Below are 27,646 nucleotides of genomic sequence, written 5' to 3'. Positions count from 1 at the left end.
CCCTGAATGGAGCTTGCAGGACTAGAAGTTGCTCTGGGTGAGCAGTGGGTGAGTGGTGAGTTAATACGAAGACCTGGGACATTGCTGGACACTAGCTACCGTTGACTTTATAAACACTGCACACTTCCACTGCACTACATTTATAAAAAGAGTTTTTCTAATTTTTTTCTTGTCAGCAGAATATGGCAAATAAAAACAATTTATATTTCTTTTTTTTTTTTTTTTTTTTTGAGACAGAGTGTCACTTTGTTGCCCGGGCTAGAGTGAGTACCGTGGCGTCAGCCTAGCTCACAGCAACCTCAAACTCCTGGGCTCAAGTGATCCTCCTGCCTCAGCCTCCTGAGTAGCTGGGACTACAGGCATGTGCAACAATGCCTGGCTAATTTTTCCTATATATATTTTAGTTGGCCAGATAATTTCTTTCTATTTTTAGTAGAAACGGGGTCTCGCTCTTGCTCAGGCTGGTCTCGAACTCCTGACCTCGAGCGATCCACCCGCCTCGGCCTCCCAGAGTGCTAGGATTACAGGCGTGAGCCACCGCGCCCGGCCTATATTTCTCAAGTAATAAATTAATCTTAGCTGACTATAACTTTTTTATTTTATAAACGTTTTAATTTTTTTTTACAGTTTTTGACTCTTGTCATAGCCCCTAGCTTAAAACACAAGTACTGATTGTACAGCTGTACAAAAATATTTTCTTTCTTTATATCTTTATTCTGTAAGCTTTTCTCTGTTTCTGGTTGTTTTTTTTTTAAATCTTTTAAACTTTCTTGTTAAAAACTAAGACACAAACACACACATGGGCCTAGGTCTACACAGGATTAGGATCATCAATGTCACTGTCTTCTACCTCCACATCTTGTCCCACGGGAAGGTCTTCAGGGGCAATAACACGCATGGAGCTGTCGCCTCCTGCGATAACACTGCTTTCTTCTGGATGCCGCCCGAAGGACCTGTCTGAGCTGCTTGTACAGTTAACTTTTTTATATAAATGGAAGTACACTCTGAAATAATGATAACAAGTGTAATATAGTAAATATATAAACCAGTAATTTATTATTATCAAGTGTTACGTACTGCACATAATTGTACGTACTATACTTTTATATGACTGGCAACTGCAGTAGGTTTGCTTACATCAGCGTCACAGGAAACATGACAGTAATGTGTTACACTATGATGTCATGATGGCTATGATGTCACCAGGCAAAAGAATTTTTCAGCTCCATTGTAATCTAACGGGACCACCGTAGTATATGTGGTCTGTCATTGACTGAAACGTCATTATGTGGTGCGTGACTGTATATATTATGCTTCCTAATTTTAGCTGTGAGCTGCTTGAAAACAGTGATCATATCTTATTCATCTTTATTTTTCACATCTACGACAAGACATGGTGCATAGTAGATGCTTACTGTGTATTAATCAAATTTCATTTACCATCCATTATTTATTGAACAGAATTTAAATTTTAAAAGATAAACTATTTGATTTATTCTAGTTTCTAGTTCTAGTTTCTAACTTCTCCGTCAAATGTTTTCAATGTTAAGGTTAAAAGTGGTGGCATTTGCCTTTTCTCTTTAGGTTTTGAAATTATTGTTGTTAAAAAACATAAAAGGTTTCATAGTAAAGAGATATAACCGAATTTTTATGTGATTTATAAAATTTAAATATTTAAGCCTTTTTTTTTCAATGTGAGACCATTTCTCTTGTCAGAATCATCCTAATAGGATTAAGAACTGGAATGTCAAATCCAAGAGATTTTATATTCAGATTTTAATTCAGAACAAAACATTTTCTTGCAGCGAGTGTGTTATACTTATGCCGTTGCTTCTCAAAAGTTTCCTCTTCATGTCAGAACCAAATGGATGCAAAATCCTGGGAGAAGGGCCTCAAATCATAAATACTTGAAATTTTATTGAACTCTCATCTGGAGTAGAATTTTGCATTGTACTTCTTACTTATATCTATATTGTTTTCTTACATTTTCATATCAGATATGTATTTTAAATTGCTTATCAGGCCTATCAGATTTCCATGCTATATGACAAACCACCCCAACTTTAGTGATATAAAAGACAACAATCATTGCACTATTCACTCTCATAGTTTTAGGGCTTGCCTTGGCCTTGCTGGTCATCTGTTATTCAGGTGTAGCCACTGGCTACAGCTGGAATTATCCAGAGGTTGCTTTGCTCACGTATGTGGTGCTTGGGCTGGGAAGAGTCAAATAACTGAGGGTCCCCATGCATCTCTCTCTGTGTCCACGGGGCCCCCAGCACGGCAGCTTCAGGGAGCCGGACTTCTTATATGGCAGCTCGAGGCTCCAAAGGCGAACAGGCTAGAGTGTGCCAAACGACAGCTGAACTCCCTCTGAAGACACAGCCTTAGAGATCACACAGTGTCACTTACACTGTCCTCTATTGCTGGGGGCAGTCACAGAGTCCTACCCAGGTTCAAGGCGAGGGATATAGACCCCACCTTTTGATCACAGAGAGACAAGGTTCTAGTATCGAGACTATTTTTGGAAAATAAGCTTTTTTGCACTGTCTTGGTTAACAAGTGACATGTGGTTATACTGGAGATACCATTTTCAGAAAGCTGGGCCTCCATTCAAAAGAGCTGACATCCCTTATCTCGTCTGGCATCCAGGCAAATTTTCTTCTCCATGTTCTCTTGTCATAATATTTTGAAAATCCGCACTGAAATTTTCAAATCTTTGAATAAAATCGTTGCTCCAGGAAGCCTTCATAATTATCTCGAGGCTCCAGTTACCTTGGGAGATAACACAGTTCGAAAGACGTGGCTGTATACAACTGGAATAAATTAGTATCTTGTTTGCCGAAAGAATGGCGATCAGTATTTTGTTCACTCAGAAGGATGCTCGTGATGTGTGATGCAGGCAGAAATTGGAGCTGAAGACGACGGAAGCAGGCCCGAGGCTGGTGTCTGGCAAGCAGGCTGCGGCCGTGGTTAAGGCAGTGGATTCGAAGTTCACGGCCCTTCCCATCGCGGGGCAGGTCTTCCAGAGCGCGTGCAGAAGGTGCCCTTCTGTGAGTATGATCACATGTGGGAATAATCGTGACTTAAAACTCTCTTTTCCTTTTGTCTCCAATGAAAGCATCAACTTATTCCATGAAGGAAGTTTCTAGAGAACTACCAGGCACCGTGGAGTTACGATGACGGTAGTCTTGCAATATGCACCCGAGAAGATGCGTAACACAGTAATGGGCAGATAATTACCATCCGCTCATGTCAAGTAAAAAATGTTACGACCAAAGGGCAGCCTTTCAAAAGTTGCACCTAAAAATCAGAAGGGCTGAAGGGCGCAGTGAAGCTAGGGAGAAGCGTATGGTGTCAAGAACATGGACGAAGGCTGGACCCCGAAGGTTCTGTCACTCCGTATTGATTTGTCCACACAGGAAATACTTCAATGAGCTCAGTGTTCTGAGTATTGCTGGGAGGACTGAAAAGGGGATGCCAAGCTTTCTGACTAAATTAGAAAACACTTCTTTCCCATACTCCAACCTCTTCTTAAAATTACAGCCAAAAATGAGATAGCCCATCCTTAGGGCAAAGTGTAGATTATCTTGCAACATTTTTAATCCAACAAAGAGAAATTTTATGTATTTCACGAATCCGTTGTAATGTATTTAAGTCATAGAAGTGACTTTAGGGTCCCGCATTTCCTAATATTTAACCTCTTGTCAAGAGAGCGAAGTCTTGGCTTCGTGCCCTGTGTATACCTCCCAGAAGATTCTCTTCCCTGGGACGTGACTGGCATTTAGAAAAGTGAAATTATAAAGAAGTAACACCATAAATTTCTTACAGTGCAAGATAGTAATTCTTTATTCACTGCTAAAATTGAATTAGAAGACAAGCAAAGCATTTGAAACACAAAATCATTTTCAAACTTTTGTTTCTTGTTTTATTTGTTCTTCCTGCATATATCATTTAATGTTCCAACATAATTTTCTAATGTCATATGATATGGAAATTATTTAGGAAAGTGACTAATGAAAGTAATCTTTTCTCATGCCATGAACTATTGATTTCTCCCATCCCCCCATAGTTACTAAACATTATGAACTACTTAAGACTTTCAAAAATTATTTCTTGATTATTGTAGGAAGAGTTTATGTCATTGAGAAATTTGCTTTACCAAATTCAGTAGAATGTCACCATTGCAGCCCTTTAAAGCAAAAACATTTGAATTCACATTGATATGCTCTTGGCCTTCAGAAATGACCCAGTAAATCTTTAGCTAAGTACAGCTGGAATTTTGCTTGGGAATATTCTCTTAAGATTAGATAGCTAAAAGGGATTTGAAAAAGAGAAAAATAAGTGTCTATTGCTTATTAGAAGCGATGGATAATTTAAAAACTGGTAGCAGCGCTGATTACTGCAGAGTTAGAAAGCTGAGTGTCGCTGATAGAATTTAATACGTTCTGTAAAACTAGGGTGAAAGTAGTAAACTATGAAAAATAAGTTCTTTAGTTTGCTTCAAAGCCAAGAGACGCCATTAATTAGAACTATTTACTATTTCTAAAACCACAGTAGAATAACTTTGTGAAAATTACCTTTATCCAAATACTACTCTACTAAACGTAGATATAAGCAATGGACAATTCAGACAGAACTCAGCAATAATAAAACATTGAATGTCATATGAACAATACAATAAAGAGATAGAACAGAAAGCTCAAACTATTACAAAAATTGATCTTCAGCGCGGTACAGGTTAGTTAGAAATCTGATGCAATTCTTCAGCAGTTCTGATTATTTTTCCCTCCGCAATGTCCCGCTGTTAATTAGCATTCTGCACAATTTCACTATGGTAGTCAAAGCCTGGCTTCAGATATGACTCCCTTGGTGTAGCCATGGGATGACCTTTATGCCCAGAAACCAGTTAATTATTGCCCAAGGCTCTTCAAGCTAAACGTGAATAGGCAAAAACAATCCTCCTACAGAGGAACAGTCCACGGGGTCAGCAGGGCTCTGGAAGTCCCAATGGTGTGATACGGGCAGGGAGCCAGCAGGTATATCAATATGGTAAGATGCAAAAAGGTTCTTTGGCTTCAGGCACGAGGAGCGTTTTGTTTCTGGGGAGAACACCTTTTGCAAATGTGGATGCTCGGTGTTGTGAGCGGGCCGTAAGCCTGCAGCTATGTTTTGTAGCTCCTGGAGCACTGGCAGTCGGTCAGGACGCACCTGCAGCCGGCCAACCTCTCCCAGGCTGAGGCCGTCAGAAACTTCCTGGCCTTCGTTCAGCACCTCAGAACTGCAAAGAAAGAAGAGATCCTCCAAGTCCTGAAGACAGAAAACAAGGAAGTACTGTAAGTTCCCCAAACTTTGTCTGGGGCTATCTGTCTGGAAAATATTTTGGGGCGGTTGTTTTTTATTAAGCAAAATAGACCCCTTTTAAACCAACTGCCCTACCTCCAAATCAATTATATTGCTGGTCTACATTTTCATCAAACAGTTACGCACAGTGCAGTAACGTAACAATCACTTAACCAGAAATCCAGTAGCAGGTTTTCAGCAGTGACTCAGAACGTGTGTTCTGTTGTGTTTACAAGTTTCCATCAAGACTAGATCGGTCCAGAGACAGGGGAAGGCTTTGCCATGACACCCTGCCGCCCGTGCTCCACGCTCTTTCTGAAATTGTGTTCCCCAGTTGTTAATTTACACTTGAAATGATGTGAGTCGATTAAAAAATCAAAACAAACAAAAAGAGGTGTGACTTCTTTAGTTGAAAAACGTGATTTCATTAAAAAGCCAACTGAAACCATGTTTTATATAGAAAATTGAGAGCTGAGGAAAGTAGCCAAAAGAATCTGGAGAAAAGAAATCCACATATTATTTAATATTTGGTGAAAGTGGGATTCATTTTACATGGGTAATAAAGACAGTTGACTTAATCCTCAAATCCACTTTGTCTGAAGATAACAATGTTTTTTCAGTCTATCATACAGAGTTTGTCTGTAAATATAAATTCAGTTGTATGATGCCAATTATCCTAATTGGTGATATAAAACATGGCTCAGTTCATTTGACAAACAGTGGAAACTAGCCATTGGCATAATCAAAAGTGGAAATTGGCCAAGTTACACACACACACACACACACATACACACGTACACACATACACACACGTACACACATACACACGTTCACACATACACACACGTACACACATACACACGTTCACACACGTATACACGCACACTTACACACGTACACATACACACATACACACGTAAACACACGTACACACGCACACGTATACACACGTACACATACACACACAAAGCAGAAACAGCAGCAGCCATCACTGAGTTCAAGGGACTAAATTCCCCAGGAGAAGGAGAACTTAGCTTTCTTCTAGAAAGTGTGTTTATTCCGGATTATATTTATTTACTTGCCTTAAGGACATGTACAAATTAATAGGCATTCCATATGACTAACCACGAGTTGGTCACTCTCTTCAAAAATAAATATTTAAACTGACATTAAAAGATATGCAAAATCAGGCCAGGCTCGGTGGCTCACATCTGTAATCTGAGCACTTTGGGAGGCTGAGGCAGGAGGATTGCTTGAGGTCAGGAGATTGAGACCAGCCTGAGCAAATTAGCAAGACCCTGTCTCTACAAAAAAAAAATTTAAAAATGAATTAGCTGGGCATGGTGGCATGCACCTGTAGTTTCAGCTACTCAGGAGGCTGAGGCAGGAGGATTGCTTGAGCTTTTGAGTTGGAGGTTGTAGTGAGCCATGATCTGGCCACTGCACTCCAGCCTGAGCAACAAAGTGAGACCCTGTCTCTTAAAAACAAACAAACAAACAAACAAACAACTGTATGTGAAAGTTAAAAGGATCTCCCATCTTTCCTTCAAATAGTATTGCTTTAGTTTAATTAGGCATTTGCAAAATATGTTACTTGCAACGATAGAGGAAGAGAATAAATTTTAGAGACCATGGCTTTTACTTATTACTCATATAGAAAAGAATTTGAACCTAATATATAATATTATTTATATAATTTTTATTTATAAATCTCCAAATTATATTTGGCTTAGGTTAATATAGTAAAATTAGTTTGCATATTCTGAGTAGACATTGTTTGAGTGGGAGAGGGGAGTTAAAGAGGTGTTTAAAATAAAATGAGGGATCTTTTTTAGAAAGCCTTGATCATTTTTCTTTTGTTCAAATAAAAAAAAGTTCAATTCTTTAGGAAACTCAAAACAATGGAGAGCTTGTGAATGATGGAGATTTTAAAGAATTCTTTAAGCGCCCTAAACATTGCTATCCATAATTATGCTTTTTTTCATAGACCTCAGCTGGTAGATGCCGTCACCTCTGCTCAGACCCCAGACTCTTTAGAAGCCATTTTGGACTTTTTGGATTTCAAAAGTGACAGAAGTGTTATCCTCCAGGAGAGGTTTCTCTATGCCTGTGGATTTGCCTCTCATCCCAATGAGGAACTCCTTAGAGCCCTCATTGTAAGTCAAATGGACACTGGGAAAACAAAGACTCTAAGCTGCTAAAAAAAAAAAAAAAAAAAGGAAAAAAGAAACCCTCTTAAGAATGTAAGCAGCAATTGCTATGAAGTTGCTTAGATCAGAATGAAAGCTACATACTAGAAACCCCTGAGTATTCATATTCAAATGCTACTGGACTGTTTTCTATCCATTAATTATTAACTGTACAGCAAATTATTTCACTTAGTATCTTCTTTGCAATTCCATTAAATAGCATAAACTATATGGAAATTTAAAGATCGCATCGGCCTATCATATTATGTGGCATAGGACAAAATTTCAGAGAGGAGAACTCAATAATCAATTCTAAAAGATTTGTTTTGACTTCAGAAATCTTCATAGTATTTCATACACCTAGATTGAAGAGAGACAACTCTTCTGATATTAAAAGATTTATATTGGAAACAAAAGCTAGACTTCTCTTGGACCTAAGGCTTGTTTTAAAAAAATGCATTTATCCACCTATAATCTAGTGCAATATCTCATAATCTTTTTGGAAAATGGGCCCACTGAGAATCCAATAAAAGCGATGAAACCCCTCTTCACCCATACATAAAATTTTACGAACTCTTTTTTCTTCGTTCACTAACCCAGTGAATCCCAGCTGTAAGTTTGTAGACTTCCCCACGTTAAAAAGACCCGAAACGGGGAGGTTCTGTTAACTCTTCAATTCAAAGCTAGATAGTGAATTTGCGAGTGTCTCAAAAGCAAAATTCTGAGTTTGCAATCTAGAAACATAAAAACATTCCCTCAGTATGTATTGGTTACTTTATTACTTAACTAAAATTGTTTCTTGGAAATGTTTACATATATTGGTATCCTATTTTCTCCCTGTTGGCTAATAGAGTAAGTTCAAAGGTTCCTTTGGGAGCAATGACATCAGAGAAACTGTTATGATCGTCATTGGGGCCCTTGTCAGGAAGCTGTGTCAGAATGAAGGCTGCAAGCTCAAAGTAAGTGCAAATCCAATGTCTTGTGTTCTGTTGTTCCATGTCATGCTATCTGATGCTCGCTCTGCTGCCCAACCTGCGTTCCTCATCCCCTTTCCCCATCCTACTTTCCCTATCTGCAGAGCAATTTTTGCCATCTAACATACTTTACAATTCATTTGTTTATTATGTGTATTATTTATTTCTGTTTCCCACTAGAATGTAAGTTCCATGTAGAAATCAGTCTTGGTTTTGTTCAACACCAGTTGCTTACATTAGTTCCCGGTACGTAGATAATGCTAAAAAATAAATAGTACATTAACCTGCTACTAATATACATTTATTGAGTGCCCACTATGTACTCACTTTTAAAAGGTATGTATGGTATAGTTCTTGTTTTCAGAAAAATATTAGACTTGCAATTAAAAGCAATAGGGAAAACATTCTTGAAACCAAATAATTCCAAAGGAGGCAAGCCATAACTGGGATGTACATTGAGTATGAAAAAGATTATTAAAAACCAGTGGCCTTAAAAATTTGAATATCAGCTTATTAAATTCTGGCAGAAATAAAATTAAGTTGTATTTTTCTATTAGAGAACCGTGACTTCTTATATTTTTCAATTTCCATATTTATTTGAGTAGCTGATTTACTTCAGCATTTCACATATTAAATATCTTGGCTAAGTATAAAACCCATATATAAAAGATCCACTCAGATTCATGAGCATCTACTCTGTGCTAGGCATGGTGCTAATCATTTATATAAAGATGCATCAACTATTCTACCACCCTCTAAGGATCCCTAGTCTGTTTATCAAATATAAAGAGATAAATAATATTGAAATATAAACAAAGTACTCTACAGAAGATGCTGCAACTTTTTTTCTGTTTGAAGGTGCTGCGGAAGGTTTCACCAAAATAGTAATATTTCAGCTTAATCCAGAAGAGCTTTTTAGGTGATGAGATTATAGTATGGAATGAAGGACATGCCAGGAGAAATACAACAATGTATGAAAAGGCCCAAAGCCAACATGGGCCTGTATGCTTGGGAATAGTGAGAACTTCTGTGGAGCTGGACACAAAATATGTGTTTGTGGGGGCTGATAGATAGGGGTGGAGACAGGAAAGAGGGAAGAGAGAAGAGAGGGCAAGGTAGATATTTAGCAATGGCAAGCTAACGAGTCTGGCCTTCCAGCCTGAGCAAGAGTGAGACCCCGTCTCTACTAAAAACAGAAAGAAATTAGCTGGACAACTAAAAATATATAGAAAAAATTATCTGGGCATGATGGAACGCTCCTGTAGTCCCAGCTACTTGGGAGGCTGAGGCAGGAGGATTGCTTGAGCCCAGGAGTTTGAGGTTGCTGTGAGCGAGGCTGACGCCACGGCACTCTAGCCCAGGCAATAGAGTGAGACTCTGTCTCAAAATAAATAAATAAATAAATAAATAAAGAGTCTGGCCTTCACTCTATAGAAAGAAGGGAGACCAGTACAGTTTTTAGGCAGGTGAGTCACATGCTCAGATATTTTATTTAGGAAGAAGCAAGATGGTGTATGGATTGGGTATTGGCTGGATTGAAGTTAGTGAGATCTGCCTGGAAACTACAAAAACAAACTAAAGTTCAAGACTTCTTTACAATTCTTGTTGTTCTTAGAATATATTTCATTGAAGGTATATACTCAGGGTTCTATGCTCAGAGATTGCCTGGATTCATTCATTTTTGTTCTCTTCTGTTTAGGTACATTATCAATTTGATATACATTTAGGTTCATTTGTTTCTCTTTGAATTGGATTTTAGTAATTTTCCATCCTGTTAATTTAATTTTATTTCTTGAATATGTAAAATAGTAACATGGTGCAAAAGTCAAAACTATTTTTAAAGTATTCTCAGAGGTCTCATTCCCTATCCTGTCCCTTCCCCAGCTTCTCGCCCATCTCCTATAGGTGATTAGTGTTCAGGTTTTTTCTTCCTGTGTTTCTTTTTGCAACAGTAAGCAGATGTCCATGCACAGATACACATTCTTACTTCTTTTTTCTTACACAAATATAGCATTCTATGTATACTCTTTTGTATCTTAGCTTTCCACTTAACATTATGTCCTGGAAATCAATCCATACAGGTTCATAGAGATCTTCCTCATTCCTTGTTACAACTGCCCAGTTCTCCGTTGTGTCTGTGGACTGCGTCTTAGTCAATGTCTCCTATGTATGGTCACGTAGATGGTTTTCCCTATTTTGCTGTTACAAATAATGCAGACATGAATAATCATGGGTGAATTTTTTTATTGTTGAGATGTAGCTTCAGAGCTAGATTTGATGGGTCCAAATGCAGTTTTCTTAGCTATTGTCAAATTCTCTTCCATAGGAATTATGCCATTTGATGGTTTCATCAGCAATTTATGAGAATACCTATTTCCCCATAGCCTCATCAACAAAATAGGTTATCAAACTTTTGAATTTTTTGCCAATCCAATAGTTGAGAAATGTCACTTCTCTGATTACGTGTGAAGTTTATCAACTTTTCTTCTGTCGGGGGCCTTTGTAGATACCCTTTCCCAGTCTCCTCCCTACCCTCGCTTCCCCCAGTGTGTGTGTGTGTGTGTGTGTGTGTGTGTGTACTTGTAGCCGAATTTCAGAATTCATGACTCTTATGTATGAATTAGATCTCAGGAATCTTAATTTCAAAGATGAAACCGAAGCTTCTAAAACATTTGTAGTGGCAAAGATAAGACCAGAACCCAGAGGTCCCTATTTCTAATTTGCTTTTTCATTAAACTATTCATTTGTATTCAATTCCTTTTTTGGTTTCAGACTAGGAAAAAAAACCATTTTCTGATAACAGAACATACTTGAAAAGTATCTAGCAAAGTACCTGCCACATAGAAGGCATTTAAGAAATATTCTTTGAACTATGTGATCCCATTAATTACATTTGGAATCAAGTGGAAACAAGCACTTTTAACATTCAGAGCTAGACCTTATGATCAGGCTCTAAGGGCTTTCACCCGAGTTGCTACTTAAGAAAAGGTGTGCGGTGACACTAAGGCTCTATCTAATTGTTGCTTTAGAAATTGAGCGAATGGCAGGTTTTTGAATAATCAGTCACAAGGGAATTAAAAAGTGGCTTTAATACATTTAGAATGTGTTCCAGAGTATATATGCCCATTATCAATGGTACTCATTACTTCTTAAGAATGTGTTAATATATGTATTTTTTTTTAAAACACACAACATCTTTATCAAGCTTTACTTGTTTGCTTTTATTTCATTGTGTACCTCAGGCAACCAATGCAAAACTTTCTACAACTTTAGCTTGTTTTCTTGGACTCAAGAATAAAGCCAACCTTGCCCAAGTCTTATTTTATGTATGGTCGTGCATACATCTAAGGTATGTGATCTTTTAGGCAGTGGTTGAAGCTAAGAAGTTAATCCTGAGAGGACTAGAAAAAACAGAGAACAAAAAGGACCTCACGATGTATCTGCTGGCTCTGAAGAATGCCCTGCTTCCAGAAGGAATCCCACTTCTTTTGAAGTCTGCGGAAACAGGAGAAGGACCGGTCAGCCACCTTGCTATTACTGCTCTCCAGAGATACGACGTCCCTTTCATAACCGATGAGGTAAAATCTCCATGCATATTTGCAACATTAGCAGGAGGACAAAAAGCACAACTGAACATGAGTCAAATGCAAACTCCTCTCAGGTCTCTCTATTTTTCCCCCAGTCTCTCTCTCCTGTTTAGAAATAACTCTTAAATTGCATTTAAAGCTATTCCAAAGCAGCCTCTCATTTTGGATAGATAATCTCCTATATCCTGAAGCATAAATATTGAAGCATATTCTCTTATTTTAAGAAACAAATCCTTTTCATAAAATCTTTACTTTTATAAGTTTTAAGATGCTGTTCAATTTTTCAGCACTGAACTATCCTGTCTTCAGTATGACCTTGTTTGTGCTGGCAACTGCATTTTCAGGAAGCCATCTAAATTAAACTTTTATTAGGACAGGGAATGTTTCTAAACCTCAGGATAAGCTGTTGCTGAAAATGGTGTTTTCGGTTTGCAGCTAAGCACCTTCCTCTGTGTTGAAGTTGGTGGCTGGAAACCTTGTGGGTTAGGGGCACAGGCTTTTGAGAAAGACAGACTTATGCATAAATTCTGGCTGCGTGCTTTCCTAGTCTGTTCTTGGGTGAGTAGCTCAACTCCTCCACACCTGCAAGCAAAGCCAAGATTTAAGGGAGATAGAAAAAGGCAGAGGGGGCCGGGCGAGGTGGCTCACGCCTGTAATCCTAGCACTCTGGGAGGCCGAGGTGGGCGGATCGTTTGAGCTCAGGAGTTCGAGACCAGCCTGAGCAAGAGCGAGACCCCATCTCTACTAAAAATAGAAAGGAATTATATGGACAGCTAAAAATATATATAGAAAAAATTAGCCGGGCATGGTGGTGCATGCCTGTAGTCCCAGCTACTCGGGAGGCTGAGACAGGAGGATCGCTTAAGCCCAGGAGTTTGAGGTTGCTGTGAGCTAGGCTGACGCCACGGCACTCACTCTAGCCTGGGCAACAGAGTGAGACTCTGTCTCAAAAAAAAAAAAAAAAAAAAAAAAAGAGAAAGAAAAAGGCAGAGGGAAGTGGAATCGAAAGAAATATTTATAAAGACCTAGTATAGATCCCCGCACATTGCATGTTGTTTGGCAAAGGTAATAACCAATGAAATTATTTGTTGCCACAGAATGCAATTATTTTGGCACATTTTCTTTGATGTTAACGTTTTGGTAAAAGAAAACGATCCTAAGGTAACCTGTGGACTTTGGGTAATAATGATGTGTCAAGTAGGTTTATCAAATGTAACGGATGTACCCCTGTGGTGCAGAATGTTCCATATTAGTTCCATATTAGTTACTAAGTAACACCAGGCTATGCTGCAATAACGAATATCCCACAAAATCTCAGCAGTTTATCAAAAGTCTTTCTCCTGCTATGCCTAACGTGGGTAAGGGAATATGTGGCCCTAAGTTCACTGCAGTCATAGAATAAAGAGATGGAGAAAGCACACCAGCTCCTAACTGCCTTCGCCTCGAAGTGATCCCCATCAATTCTGTTCAGGGTCCAATAGCAGGAACCAGTCATATGACCTCCACTTAATTGCAAAGGAACCTGGGAAATGTAGTCACACATGCATATTTTTACGAACACTCGCGATTCCTGCTACAACATCAATTTTAAAAATCTAAGTTGTGCACTGAGTTTGAACATTTTGCAAACAGGTGAAGAAGACCTTGAACAGGATATACCACCAGAATCGTAAGATTCATGAGAAGACCGTGCGTACCACTGCCGCCGCTGTCATTTTAAATAACAATCCATCCTACATGGAGGTCAAAAACATCCTGCTGTCTATTGGGGAGCTGCCTAAAGAAATGAATAAATACATGCTCGCCCTTGTTCAAGACATCTTACGTTTTGAAATGCCTGCAAGGTATAATATTTAATGCATTGCAAATGTCTGTCTGCTTATTCAAGCTTATTTGTATATTGATGTGGTACACATGTAGCTAATGATAATGTGTTCATTATGCTGGATTATGTTGCAAAAACCAAAGAGTGCCGAAGATCCCATAAGAAAGCTATTTAGTGAGCCAGATAAAACAACTTCATCTTGGCACTATGACTTGGAACTATGGGTGTGATTTTTACTCTGGGTGTCCTGTTCAGTCTGGTAAATATATATCACCAAATGTTTTAAAATCTAATTGCACTTTCAACAGGACTGTTTTTATAATTAGCACAACAACATGATGTAAGTTCTTTCCAAATGGTATCTCATGTTAACGTTCCAAATGCTGGGGATCTTTGAAACCTCACTTACCACAATCAAATGAATTTGAAATTTAAGTTTAAAACCTTAGGGGTGGCCCACATTTTAGGACTATTGAAGGTCTGAGGAGTGTGCTCAGCGGACTTCTTCACTCTCGGTTACTCTTGCTGGATTAACTTCCTTCCGGTCCCCAAGTCTCACCTCCCAGGTTCCCCGAGGTCACTCTTCAGAGTGGCTCCCCCGAAGCTCTTCCTCGCTGGAATCAGAGGGTCAGAGAAAGAACTTCTGTTTCCCCGAGTTCCATGTAGAACACTACCTCCAGGAAAGACCATATTTGAGCATTTCCCATAGAAAAGGGAAACAGAGGTCAGGAGAGTGGCAAGTAAAGAGAAAAAAATGAAAAAAAGAGGATAGTAAAAGGTAGAAGGAATGAGAAACAAGGACTAAGAAGACTGATGAAATAAGAAACAGGGGAGGGAGTGAACAGAGGAAAGAGCAGGACACGCAGGAAAGAGGAAGGGAGCAGGTGAGAAGTGAGGAAGAAGCCACGTCCACCTGCAGCCATGTGTTCCAGGGTGACTGGATTTGACTCCTTGTTCTGTTCCTTTGTTTGCTTTTATAAGACCGTGGCAGGGGTCCTGGGTGTACTTGTGACCTTTGTCTTGTGAAACCAGCAATCCGGGAAACAGCAAAGAGGACACAGCAGGGTAGAGAGCAGCCTAGGAAGTGAGGAAGCTGTCACCCATGAACATTACGAGTCAGAGTCTCAGAACCAAAATGTCAGTGTGGGGAGGGACACCAAAGGCCTTCTTGCTTGGTATCTCCCCAGTGTAGGGTCTGGTCTCCTGACACGTGGTGTCCAGACTTTGCTTGCCCCTGTCAGTGGCAGGAAGCTCACCACCTCTAAGGGCACTTGGGCCAGTGTCCAGAGACTCTCACCGTTCTATCGTTGCATAAACTGAAATCTGCCTATTGGCTCTGGTTTTATCACTGGAGCAAAGCAGAACATGTCTAGTCATTCATCCACAAGAAGACCCCTTGAGGATTTTTGGAGAGATATCATGATCCTCCTCATCTTTTCCTCTCTCTGCTAAAATCATATAACCTAGTGATATGGGGAGGGAAACCTGTAAGCTTACTGTCCCCTCTTCTCAGCAATTTTCTACCTCAGACCTAGGTCCAGATTTCTTTGGTTGATGATTTTTGCCATGTTGTCAGAATTTCATTATTGCTGATGTGATTAGCGTTATGTAATCAGAAATGGAAAGACCTCAACACTGATGACCCAGACGAGACAGAGGCTCTGAAGACTTACTTCATAGAAAACAATGGCTCCTTTGTGGGTTGTACTGAACTCTTTTCATAATCGAAAACAACACAGACATAAAAGAAATATCGGAAATTTACCGTTATAGATCCTTAGCCACTGAGAACATTAGAGGGTGTAGAAAAACCATTTAAAGAAATATTGCACAACCTTCCCAGTTTGGTACAGCTTTGCTTAAATGTATGTACAACTTAACGATGGAACCATGATGATCCAAAGAACATGCATTTTCTGCTCCTGGGTTGTGTCCACCTCCAGTCGGCTTAAGCCACCTCATGGCCGGGCATCCTTGCCTTGCTGTCATTTTATTATCACACTAAATTTCAGATATCTGAGTAAAGAAGGGCCTGGCCCTAATTCTGACACTCACACGCCAACTGCCACCTCCCCTGGCCTCAGAGAGGCATGAGGAAAAAGTGGCTTCCTCTTTTTTCCACTGAGAATTTTTTTTTCCTCCAAATGTATCTTGGGAAACAGCCACGACCATGAATGTGCATCTTTTTCTCTTTCCATGTTGCAGCAAAATGGTCCGCCGGGTTCTGAAGGAGATGGTAGCTCACAATTATGACCGGTTTTCCGGGACTGGGTCCTCTTCTGCCTACACTGGCTACATACAACGTACGTAAACCACAAACGGGTCCTCCCTGCGTGCCCCTGCCCAGCCGACATTGCTGAAACTGTTATTAAATTGTAGTTATATCTTCTGCCACCAGGTAAGGCCCATTCGGCATCTACTTACAGCCTGGACATTCTTTACTCCGGCTCTGGCATTCTGAGGAGAAGTAACCTCAACATCTTCCAGTACATCGGGAAAGCTGGTCTTCATGGGAGCCAGGTATCTCTCTGTCCGTGGGTTTTGCTTAATAAACTACATAAGAAAGTAGTCTGAGGTAAAATAAAATGTATATTGTTGGGAACACTATAGAATGTGTAAGTTAGTGGTGGCTTCTGTTGCATTTTGCCCATGATTCCATCCTCTGGGAGAGGCTGTCTGGTTTATGGTCGCAGAGAAAGTTTCAGATATGAACTTGACCCCTAAGTCATCTGATTCACTGGCCTTGCCAAACATCCATTTGTCTTTTCAAAGGTACACACATTTACAAAATGGAAATCGTGCCAGTATTTCTCACATGAACATTTTTTAATAATATTTTATTTTTATTCACAGATATATTCCTTAGGCCCCCCTCAAGTATTTAATTCTAGAATATATTTTCCTTTTCTGGATGTTTCTATGAAGAGATTGATTCCGCATAATAAAACCCTTCATAATAGAATATGGCTCTTTAAAGAGTCTATCTGTATTTTTCCAATAGTACTAGAAGACAAAAGAATAAATTGTAGGCATTCGACAACTAGCTGACTTTCATCCCTTTAGTTTTATGCAAACATTGGTGATGATCTATAAAGTCTTTCTAATTATGAGACACTTTCTTTTTAGGTCTTATGCATATCAGATTATAACCTTGTAAATAAAGTGATTTAAGCTTTAAAAATGATCTAGTGCTGTAAAAACTTGAGTTCTTATCAATATCATATTGCTATGCCCTTTGATAGCACCATAGTCAGAATACCATGCCCATCTGCCCTGAGGAATTACCATCTGTTTTCTGGTGCACACTTGGAAATGCCAAACACCCAGGGATTAAGGAGCTGGGTATGGGGAATAGAAAATATGGAGGATTTCTGGGTATGGGAGAAATCAGGGCGTGAGAACCCTTCGTGGCATTCATGACTTTTGTTTTTTTTTGTTTTGTTTTGTTTTTTTTGTTTTTGGCGATGGAGAACAGTTTGACATGCAATGGTGTGAGTTGTGGCTTGGAGAGTACATGTTCTCTTATACCAGCAGCCTCAGGATGACTGTGCCAACATTTCTCCATCTCCTTTTAGAGGCTCTACAAGATAGTTGAGTGTTCTATAAAATAGGACAACCCTGGAGAGACTGAGTCTCTAGAATGACATCATAAAATGGAAAATTCATGATCTTTGTAGTCAGAGGGGTTTGAATCCTGCCTCTGCCATTTACTAGCTGGGTAAACTTGAGCCTTCATTTAATTTTTATTTTTTATTTTTTGCCTCATCTACAAAATAAGTAAAAACGTGTACCTCACAAGGTGGTTGTGAGGATTAAATGGAGAAAGTAACTCATATCAGGCATAGAGGGTTTTTATTTTTATATTGATTTGTGTATTTATTCTTGCCTAGCTGTTGCAGATATTTGAGGTTTTGACCCCTGCAGAAGTTCTAGCTGTTGCTCAGAGGCCTCACGCTCACTTACAGAGCAGGCAGGGAGCTTGTGTCATAAACGTTACGTCAATTTTCCCCGGGTGATCTGGAGGACATTATTTTAAGTGAAATAAACCAGGCACAGAAAGACAAATATTGCACTTTCACACTCATATATGGGACCTAAAAAAAATTGATCTCATGGGGGTAGGGAATAGAATGGTGGCCACTAGAGGTTGGTAAGGGTGGTGGGAAGGGGTAACGTAGATGTGTTGGCTAATGGATAATTCTGTTAAATAGAATGAAAAAGTTCTAGTGTTCAATAGTGCAATAGGACAACTATAGTTAACAATAATTTACTATATTTCAAAATAGCTAGAAGTTTTCAAATGTTCCCAACATAAAGCAATGATAAATGTTTCAGGTGAATCATGTCCCAATTACGCTGATTTGATCATTATATGTTATATGCTTGTATTAAAATATAACATGTACTCCATGAATATATACAATCATTATATCTCAATAAACAATTAAAAATTTTTTTTCCCCAGGTGGTCATTGAAGCCCAAGGACTGGAGGCCTTAATCGCAGCCACTCCCGACGAGGGGGAGGAGAACCTCGACTCCTACGCCGGCATGTCAGCCATCCTCTTCGACGTCCAGCTCAGACCAGTCACCTTTTTCAACGGATACAGTGATTTGATGTCCAAAATGCTGTCTGCCTCTGGTGACCCTGTCAGCGTGGTGAAAGGGCTCGTTCTGCTGATAGATCATTCCCAGGTAATTCGTTCCATCTGTAAGTATTTACTGAGTCCCCGAAATGTGCCAGGTACTTTTCCAGTGTGCTCTGGACTCGGAGGATATAGGGCAAAGTTCTGCCCATCGTGGAGCTCACATTCTAAGCACTTGGCCCTCTTAGTATGATTGCCCTTTCTCCTTCACTATAGATACGTTGCATCTTCATTTGCATTTATTAGCTGATTAAGAGGTCTCTTTATTTTGAGGCAAGGAGAAAATATTGACACTAAAAGAAACAAGCAATTGTGGAGAAAGCCTAGGATACAACAGAGCAGAAATAGCATTGTCTCCTCCCTTGGCTTTCCTGGGCACAAGGGCTTAGAGGATGTTTATCCTGCAGGCTTCACAAGTCACTGGTGACATCTGCAATGATGACAATGATGAAGATGCACATAGTGCGTCACTGGGACCCTGCCAAATTAGCAGCGGTACAAGCAACCACTGACACCAGCCACATCTTTCATGGAGACTCTTCGCCCAAAATTCTCATGTTTATAAAATCTTATAAAGTGTTTTTTATTCTTAGAGAATAAGAGTACTTTCATTCACTTGAACCGCAGTCTTCAAAATGGTTTGCAATTTTCCTTGGCCCCCAAATCTGTCAATATTACACTAAAGACTGACAATACTATCTTCTGCGCAGTCAGATTTAAGTGACCAAGATACTATGGGATGGAGGTGGTCTGCCTAACTTGATTTTCTGAGAAACAGAAGAGGGTTAATCTGAATAACCTTTGAGTTTGAATGTGTGGTGCTTAAAATTGTTTTCTTTAATGGATTGATTTATTTTCTGCCTCACTAAGCATAGCAATAAAAAAATGGAATATTTGCTAAATAAGGTCCTATGGAAAATCAAAGTGATCACTGTGCAGTCTAATTCATACTTATGTTGAAGATGTCTAAGGAGATTGAATTCAACATTTACAGACTATAGGATTTGCTTGGGAAGTTTGCTTTTGTGATTTAATAAATTCGTGGGTATAGGCTAGGTTTGAATTCTGCCTCCACTACTTCCTTGCTGGGTGCTCCTGGGCAGTTATTTAATAGCTTTAAACCTACTACTAAAGTGAGGCATTTGGAATAGATGATCCAGAGATTATTACCAGCTTTGTTGTTAATTTGAGGATTCTGATTCGTTAGGTTCTGGTTATGAAATCATAGACTTTCAGAGTTAGGAGAGACCGTAGATAGCAGACTGTATTAAAACTCCTCCAAAACCTCATTTGTTGGAACTAATATTAATTCCCTATGTTCGTTATTCCTCATATTTATTCAGGATAGCTGTCTATCACAAAAACAAAAAATAATTTAGGGTGGCTTAGCAAACTAGTTTGATTTTTATTTTGTGACAAATATTTGGAAGTTGGTGGTTCAGGGTTAGCTTGGAATCCCTAAGAGATCATCAGAATCCAAACTCTTTTCCTGCAGCTCAGGAAGGAGGAAGGGAAGGGTAAGGGGCCACAGAGCCTGATACTTTTCAAGAACTTTTTTGGAAGCCCTGTCTAGAATGTTATTGACCAAAACTGTGTCACATGGCTATCTCTAGCTGCAAGGGAAGCTGGTGGATATAATTTTTCAGTGGGCATATGGACACTCTGAACAAAACTGTGTTTCTGTCAATATGAATGGAGAAAAGAAGGTCAACCAGCAGGGCCTCTCATGTCCCTTAATCCTCAAGTAGCACATGAAAAATAAACGGTTCTCAAACTAGATTAGAATTTTACATTGCACAATTCCATTGCATTTTTAGTGAAATAATCTTCTAAAAGCAGCATACGAGTGCTGAAGTAGTCCACATTTTAGGACACAGACAAGCATTCAACACCACCTGTATGTGCTCAGCTTCTCATTAACCATGCCTTAATGATTTGAATCAGGGTGTAAACCTTGATGCAAATGTCAGTAGTAATCTGGATCTGGGTCAGCAAACTTGTTCTGTAAACGTAAAGGAAAACACTTGTGCAGGTCACGTGATCTCTGTTGCAGCTACTCAACTCTCTTACGATAGAGTGAAAACAGCCATCGGCAATGTAGTAACAAATGAGTATGGCTGTGTTCCAATAAAGTTTTATCCACAAAAACAGCCAGTGGGCCACACTTGCCTGCTGGCCATAGTTTGAGGACCCCTGATCTGGATTATCTTGTGTGGTTTTCCTATTCATTAAGCCAACGGCACCTAAGGCAAGGTGTAGTCTATGAGAAAGATTGACTCCTAGCTTTTAAACAGAATCTGATGTCTGCGTGTGCATCAGGGTGGAGTATTTGGCAGATCTGAGGTTATTATACAAATAAGCTGTTTGAGGCCCCCTGGACGTGCCGGGCACTCCAGTCATGCCGCCCCAGCTACAGGGACGCATACCACTCTGGGTCAAGTGCTGACACTGAAGGAAATGTTGGCAGTGGGTGGCCTGTCACAGCAGATGGAATTACTCCGCGCTCGCTCTCTTGGTCTCTCTCTTTGGCTAATGGGGTTACTCTTCAGAGAAGGATGCCTGATAAAATCAATTTAATAGGGGATCCTCTGTGGCCAGCAAAGAAACATATTTTTCTAAATGGAAGCAAGGGGGTGGGTTGTCAAAATGTCGATGTCTGAGCTCTAAGAAACTTATGTGACCTCAAGGATCAAAGGGATCACATTAGCTACAAAGGCAAAGTTCTAATGTCTTGTTCCTCTAGTTCACAGGCAAGAATTTAAATAAATATGTACTTCCGCTCAAACAAGGGCATAAGCCTATGCTTTATTTTTTTTGCAGTATTTCTCAGAACAGGCTTTCTTGCATTCCAGGAGACAAGAGGGAGTTATGAGCTTGTGACAGCCATGCATATATATTAGCAGAAAAGTCTCCACCCTACAGAAGTCTGACTATTCTGGTTCCATGGGTGGCCCCTGAGCCTGATTTGTCCTTTGGTCTTCAGATATAAAGCCTCCCCTGGAAGGCTGGTATGAGAGTTAAATGAGATGCCAAATGTAGAGCCACGGGCACACATAAGGTGCTCAAAACTGTTAGTTCCATTTACTTTGTACCCCTCAAACATTAGAACCAATGCACCATGTGGCTTAGCCGCATTCACCGAGGAGAGAGTGGTTTGTCCTTCCACAGGGGTCAGTGGTTGGTCCTTGTAAGTGGGTCCAAGAAAATTCCTTTGTGACTGTATACAGGAGTCCTTCCATTGCCCCTTTGCATGAAAGAAATAGTATCTTCCCAGAAATCCAAGGTGCTCCTCATAACCCACCTGCAATGGGAATGCTCTCTCTGCACAAAAGATGCATTGTCTAATACCCCGAAAGGGCCTTTTCCATGGCACTTGGTAAGTTTTGATATACGCTTAATATATGGCCAATGGGAAGGCCAGGGTCCACAGGCCTCTGCTGGGCTTGGTGGACTAGCAAGGTTATGATTTTCAAATTGGAAAAGGAGGAGAAGATGCAAAAGAAGAAATGCTCCTGAGGCAGGACACACAGTAGGGTTCATTCGGGAACAATCACCGTTACAATGCACATGTAGAACTCTGATGTTCTGGTTCTGGAGTTCAAGAGCATAGGTTAAAATCTGGGAATAACTTTTGAGGTTTTCTCAGGATAGTTTGTGTCCTTAACGTTATTTATGATGCATGAAACAAACCCTACATCCTACAGCCACCGCGTTTGGTTCTAAGCTGAACGTAGCCTTCAGTATCCTTAGGGCTAGCTTCTCCCGTGTCCTGAGCATGGCACTGAGAAGCTCGCGCTTCCATCTAAGGGCGTCCTCCAGACTGAAGGTGGCTTCATGCCACAATCCTACTTTTTCAATGCACCCGGTTGGTCTTAAACTAAGTCCTTTGTCTGAGATTTCCTGTCACGTTTTTTGGAAAGTGGAGAGAATTCAGGCAAATCAACATGATCCTCTCTAGAAAGTGAAATCATGGCATTTATAGTTGGCCAATGCATGGTTTGTTTGGTTCTGGGGAGGGTAGTTACATAAAGAAGTCAGTTATGCTGCCGGGTGCCAGGAATTGAACATCGTTGGAGGAATATCAAAATTAAGAATACTGAGCCTTTATCCCAGAATCATTATCACTTCCAACACTGTCCCCAGGCAATCTGATTCCAATCCAGCTGAAACAGTTTTCTGCCAACGTCACCCCAGCTAATGTACATGAAAAATGCAGGCTAAAAATGGCTAAAGGCAGACAAGCAGCACAAAAAGAATGGTTTGCAGATAACCACAAAATTGCTCAGGATGGACTGTATTGGTAAATGATACTGTCCCTCTGAAAAATGCTATTGCATTCATGTTGGACTTCGCTGTTAATTCAACGCCATGTCAAATGTCAAGCAGCGCAGGTATGAAGACTTAGTTACATTGCCTGGCCTTCCTTTCCTAGTTTGATCTAGGCAATTCTTGGGACATGTATACAATTATCTCTCCGTATCTGCGGGTTCCACATCAAATTCAACCAACTGTGTGGATCAAAAATATTTTTTGTTTAAAAAAAACAATAAAATATAACAACTCAACAATAAAAGTTAGTATAAATTTTAAAAATATAGTATATGTACAACTATTTATGTACCATTTTACATCGTATTAAGTATTATAAGTAATCCAGGGATGATTTAAAGTATACAGGAGGATGTGTGTAGGTTACATACAAATATTATACTATCGTATTTTATATAAAGGACTTGAGCACCCTTGCATTTTGGTGTCCTTGGGGGAGGAGAGTTTGGGGGCGGTGGTCTGGCAACCCATCCCTCTCAGACACTGGGGGATGGCTGTACTGTGCTGGGAATTTTTAATCCTGCCTTTTATTTGCCAGAAGGATGCAGCTGACTATCTGTGACACAGCACGTAACTAGAGAAGTGCTTAAGAATCTCAAGAGATCACCTAGTCCAAACCTCCACCAGCCATAAAAAGCTACAGATAGATTTCTAGGGAGATGCCTTCATTTTCCCTAGTCCAGTTGTTCTCAAGTTTAGGTATCTCAGAATCACATGAGGGCTTGTTACAACATGGATTGCCAGACCTCACCCTGAGAGTTTCTAGTTCAGTAGGTATAAGGGGGACCTGAGAATCTGAATTTCTAGCAAGTTCCCAGGTGATGCTGATCCTCACAGGAACACACTTTGAGAACCATTTCCCCTCCCAAGGTGAGGCAGTGATTGACTGAAAACACTCTTTTTGATTAGCACTTCACTACTCTAGTATTTTAATTGACTAATTTAGCCAATCAGCAGAGTCTACTTCCAGTCATCAAGACTAGGACATGGACCAGGCACAGGGGCTCGCGCCTGTAATCTGGGTGCTTTGGGAGGCCAAGACAGGAGGACCAGCCTGGGCAACACAGCGAAACCCCATCCCTACCAAAAATAATTTTTTAAAAAAGGATTAGGACAGCATGTTTCCAAGCCTAGAGAAAGACTCCAACATCGACACCACTCAAATGGCGTTGTCTTCAGAGGGAGGTTAAATGCACCTTTGGAAAGTGGGTAACTAAATTGTACTTATTATTTTTATTACTATTATTATTATTTTTTTGCTTCTAGGAGCTTCAGTTGCAATCTGGACTAAAGGCCAACATAGAGGTCCAGGGTGGTCTGGCTATTGATATCTCGGGTGCAATGGAGTTTAGTCTGTGGTATCGTGAGTCTAAAACCCGAGTGAAAAATCGGTAAGCATAATATGTATAATCCTCTATGCAAAGAACTGCCGAGATATGTTTTGGGGATTGTTTAACCTTCTGACTTTTCAAAATCTGTTTGGTCTTTGGTATTCCCATACAAAACAGTGTAGTGCCTGATATGACATTTTGTTCCCATATTGAGAATTGGAGGCAGGGAAGGGCTCTGCAGAAGGTTCAACAAACCTTGACTGCCCCGTCTGTGGGACCCACCAGGCTGTAAGCACATTTAGGTCACCTCTCAGTCCTCTCAGTGTTTCTTTCCCGTCATTAGCGTCACAAGTTCAGACCCTGTGAAACTATAGCAGTAGAGTGCAACTTAGGAAAATATGCTATGAAAAGCTTTGTTTCTCCAATCTTTAGGGTGACTATGGTAATAAATGGTGACATCACAGTGGACTCCTCCTTTGTGAAAGCCGGCCTGGAAACCAGCGCGGAAACAGAAGTGGGCCTGGAGTTCGTCTCCACAGTGCAGTTTTCTCAGTACCCGTTCTTGGTCTGCATGCAGATGGACAAGGACGCGGCTCCGTTCAGGTAAGAAGCAGCGTTCGCGGGACGTGCCTGGGCCATCCTGAGTCCACAAGGAGCTTGCATGCACCTAAGAACGCTCAGTTTCAGAACTAAAACAGTAGAATCCCAGTAAACGGTGAATTGTCCTTAAATAAGTAAAAGAATAATTGATAAGGCCAAAAAATATCAGTTTCTAGGATACCAAAAAATGGTATCTAATGACTAGTTCATTTTATTCTAGAGGTGGTATCATATTCTAATCCCTAAATAATCTATCAAGGAAACAAAGAGAGATGATTTGCTGTAGGAGTTGCCACCTAGTTTCAGCAAAAATACCGATGTACATTTATTGTCAGGTGTCTTCACAGTTGTCTCCCGGCCAGAAAGTTCAAAATAAAACACCAGGCAATTCATTTACCAGGTGTAAGGGCTGAAATGAATTCACAATTCTTAGGTATTGCATGCAACAGCAACTCGACCTTGTTTAACTTTTGGCTTAAGCTTGAGTGTTTGGAATTTTTTGTTTGTAAATGCTTTCAGTAGAATTCCTAGTGTCTAAAAAGATAAATATATAATTACCTGTGTAACTTTCCCAACCTCTCTTCCACTCTAGAGCCTAACTCTCATTTATGCTGTGTCCTTTAAATCTTGTAGCCATGTTGGTAAGAGTATTATCACGTGGAGCTAGAATGCTTTGCATCTAGGTGGTAGTACTGACGCCTTCTTAGTAGTTGATGTGCACGAACCATGAATGTCACTTGTGTACTTAAGGCAGCAAGCCGCACTTTACGTCATCTCCTTTCCAAGCAGACCAGGGTTGAGCACCTTCTTTATCTTACTGACAGTTCACTGTTCATATAAATCATGCATCGATGATATAAGCACAAATATAAGTAGATGACATGTTCACAGAGTAAAAGATTGTGGTTTATAGTTGGGCTACTAAGCCACCACTCACTTACATTAACTTATGTCTAGAATAAACCTCCATAAGTGCATTGAAAAAATTAACCTTCCAGTGGTTGAAAAAAAAAACAACCTTCCGACTGAGCCACATGGCTAACTGGTTGGGTTCCACATTCCACTTGGGCTAGAGCTTCCGGAACATGTCCCTGCCAGCATTCTTCACTTAAATCCAGCTGGACTTGCTAGTCACTCAAGAGGGGAGTGTGCCCAAGGTGGGGCTTCTGGAATGAGGGGTGGGAGACATAGCAAGGCCTGCAAAGCTTAACAGCATCTCCAAAGAGCTAAAAGGAATTCAGTCCTTCCTTCCAGAAAAATGTACGGCAGGACTCCCACATCCCAGGCATTTGAAGTATATCTGTTGATATAAAAAGAAATGGGAAGAAGAAAATCACTCCCTTCATGGGTCTTTGTTACTTACATCCTATGGCAAATTGCTTGGGAACAGAAGCTTCAAGCGCACATTTAGTGACTTGGCTGGGACAGGTGTGAGGGGACTTCGACGTGTGTGTAATTGTTATTGTGGCTGTTGTCACGCAGGCAATCGGAGACAAAGTACGAAAGGCTGTCCACAGGTAGAGGCTATGTTTCCCGGAGGAGAAAAGAGCACCTAGTGGCGGGATGTGAATTCCCGCTCCACCAAGAGAACTCTGAGATGTGCAAAGTGGTGTTCGCCCCGCAGCCGGAGGGCTCTTCCAGCGGATGGTTTTGAAACCCACCAGTGACATTTCCTTGGAATTTGTCTCCCCAAGGTATGCGATGTGACCTACCTGAGTACTTGCTCTCTGGGAGCACAGTGTTTACATATTTACCTGTATTTAAGATTTTTGTAAAAAGTTATGGAAAACTTCAGTTGATCACATTTGGGGCTATTCACTATACTACCCACAGTGTCACTTTGAGTCATCATGTGACACCTTCAACCACGTTCTTTGTTTTCTTGTGCCTCTCTCAAGTCCCATTTGGTGCAGTGAGAATAGTTCTGCTCCAAGAGGAAACTGGTGTTTGTTGAAAACAAAAACAAAACCACACACACTCAGGAGAACCCAATTTTGTTTCAACAATTTTCAGTGTATACGAAGCCCTTGATTGGACCGTGAGCACGGCAAGAAAACCAAACCTGTTGCCTAATCAGGAAAAAAAACAGGTCATTTTCTTTCTTTCTTTTTTTATGGGGACAGAATTGGGGTTATGGGGGGAGAGAGGACAAGACTTTTGTTAGCCAGCTCCAAGGGTTAATATTTATGTCTTCTGTTATTGTTAGTTTTATTAAGCATTAAGGTAGAAGACACACAGAATTAAAACACGCCATCGTCTCATCTTTCTACTGATCATGTAGTCAGGTTGCTTGGAAGCCATTCAGACCTCTATTTCCAGCCCTGCAAAAATATTGAACTTAGCACATAGGAATCAGAAAAATGAATTTCAGAGACTCCATTTGATTTTTCTGATGTTGTGTCTTTTTGAGGCTGTAATGTGGTACACTGTCCTTTATAAGGGACATCCTCTTATAGTCATCATTTTATCTCTGCCTCACTTATTTTGTGGTGGGGGATCCAGTCCATTTGACTGCACTCTGTACAGTAGCTAGAATGACCGAGAGAACATTGCTTCGAGAAACCAGTGCATCTGGATTTCTAAACTATGAAATCAATAACGGAATGTCTTGAAATTTGTATGAATTAAAGGAGCCGTGTTGACCATTTGCAAATATTTATTAATAAAAACAGATGTGCTTATTGTGATAAACTGAAAATAAATGACAGGTGCTCATTTGTCCGTGGAACACACACACACACACACAGAAGACGGAAGTTAAGCTCGCCCACTGGTGGTGATAAATTGAAAATGAAGTGTGATGAAATAAATGTGTGGAAATCTT

The 27,646-nt window shown here is 40.2% G+C and overlaps 1 protein-coding gene across 1 annotated transcript in view; it reads left to right on the top strand.

Moving 5' to 3' along the window:
* MTTP (microsomal triglyceride transfer protein) overlaps positions 1-27,646 on the top strand; it is a 42,445-nt gene extending 14,799 nt beyond the window's left edge. The window contains exons 7-18 of the mRNA XM_069485604.1: positions 2,903-3,053; positions 5,179-5,336; positions 7,331-7,499; positions 8,384-8,491; positions 11,872-12,084; positions 13,726-13,937; positions 16,124-16,221; positions 16,317-16,438; positions 18,384-18,611; positions 24,158-24,282; positions 24,655-24,825; positions 26,305-27,646. Coding sequence (XP_069341705.1) covers positions 2,903-3,053; positions 5,179-5,336; positions 7,331-7,499; positions 8,384-8,491; positions 11,872-12,084; positions 13,726-13,937; positions 16,124-16,221; positions 16,317-16,438; positions 18,384-18,611; positions 24,158-24,282; positions 24,655-24,825; positions 26,305-26,476 — 1,927 coding nt within the window. The 3' untranslated portion in view covers positions 26,477-27,646. The remainder of the gene's footprint in view (positions 1-2,902; positions 3,054-5,178; positions 5,337-7,330; positions 7,500-8,383; positions 8,492-11,871; positions 12,085-13,725; positions 13,938-16,123; positions 16,222-16,316; positions 16,439-18,383; positions 18,612-24,157; positions 24,283-24,654; positions 24,826-26,304) is intronic.

This window comes from Eulemur rufifrons, chromosome 13 (assembly GCF_041146395.1).
Source record: "Eulemur rufifrons isolate Redbay chromosome 13, OSU_ERuf_1, whole genome shotgun sequence".
Classification (NCBI taxonomy): domain Eukaryota; kingdom Metazoa; phylum Chordata; class Mammalia; order Primates; family Lemuridae; genus Eulemur; species Eulemur rufifrons.
The sequence above is the reverse complement of the archived record's forward strand: the minus strand, read 5'-3'. Positions and strand labels throughout refer to the sequence as shown.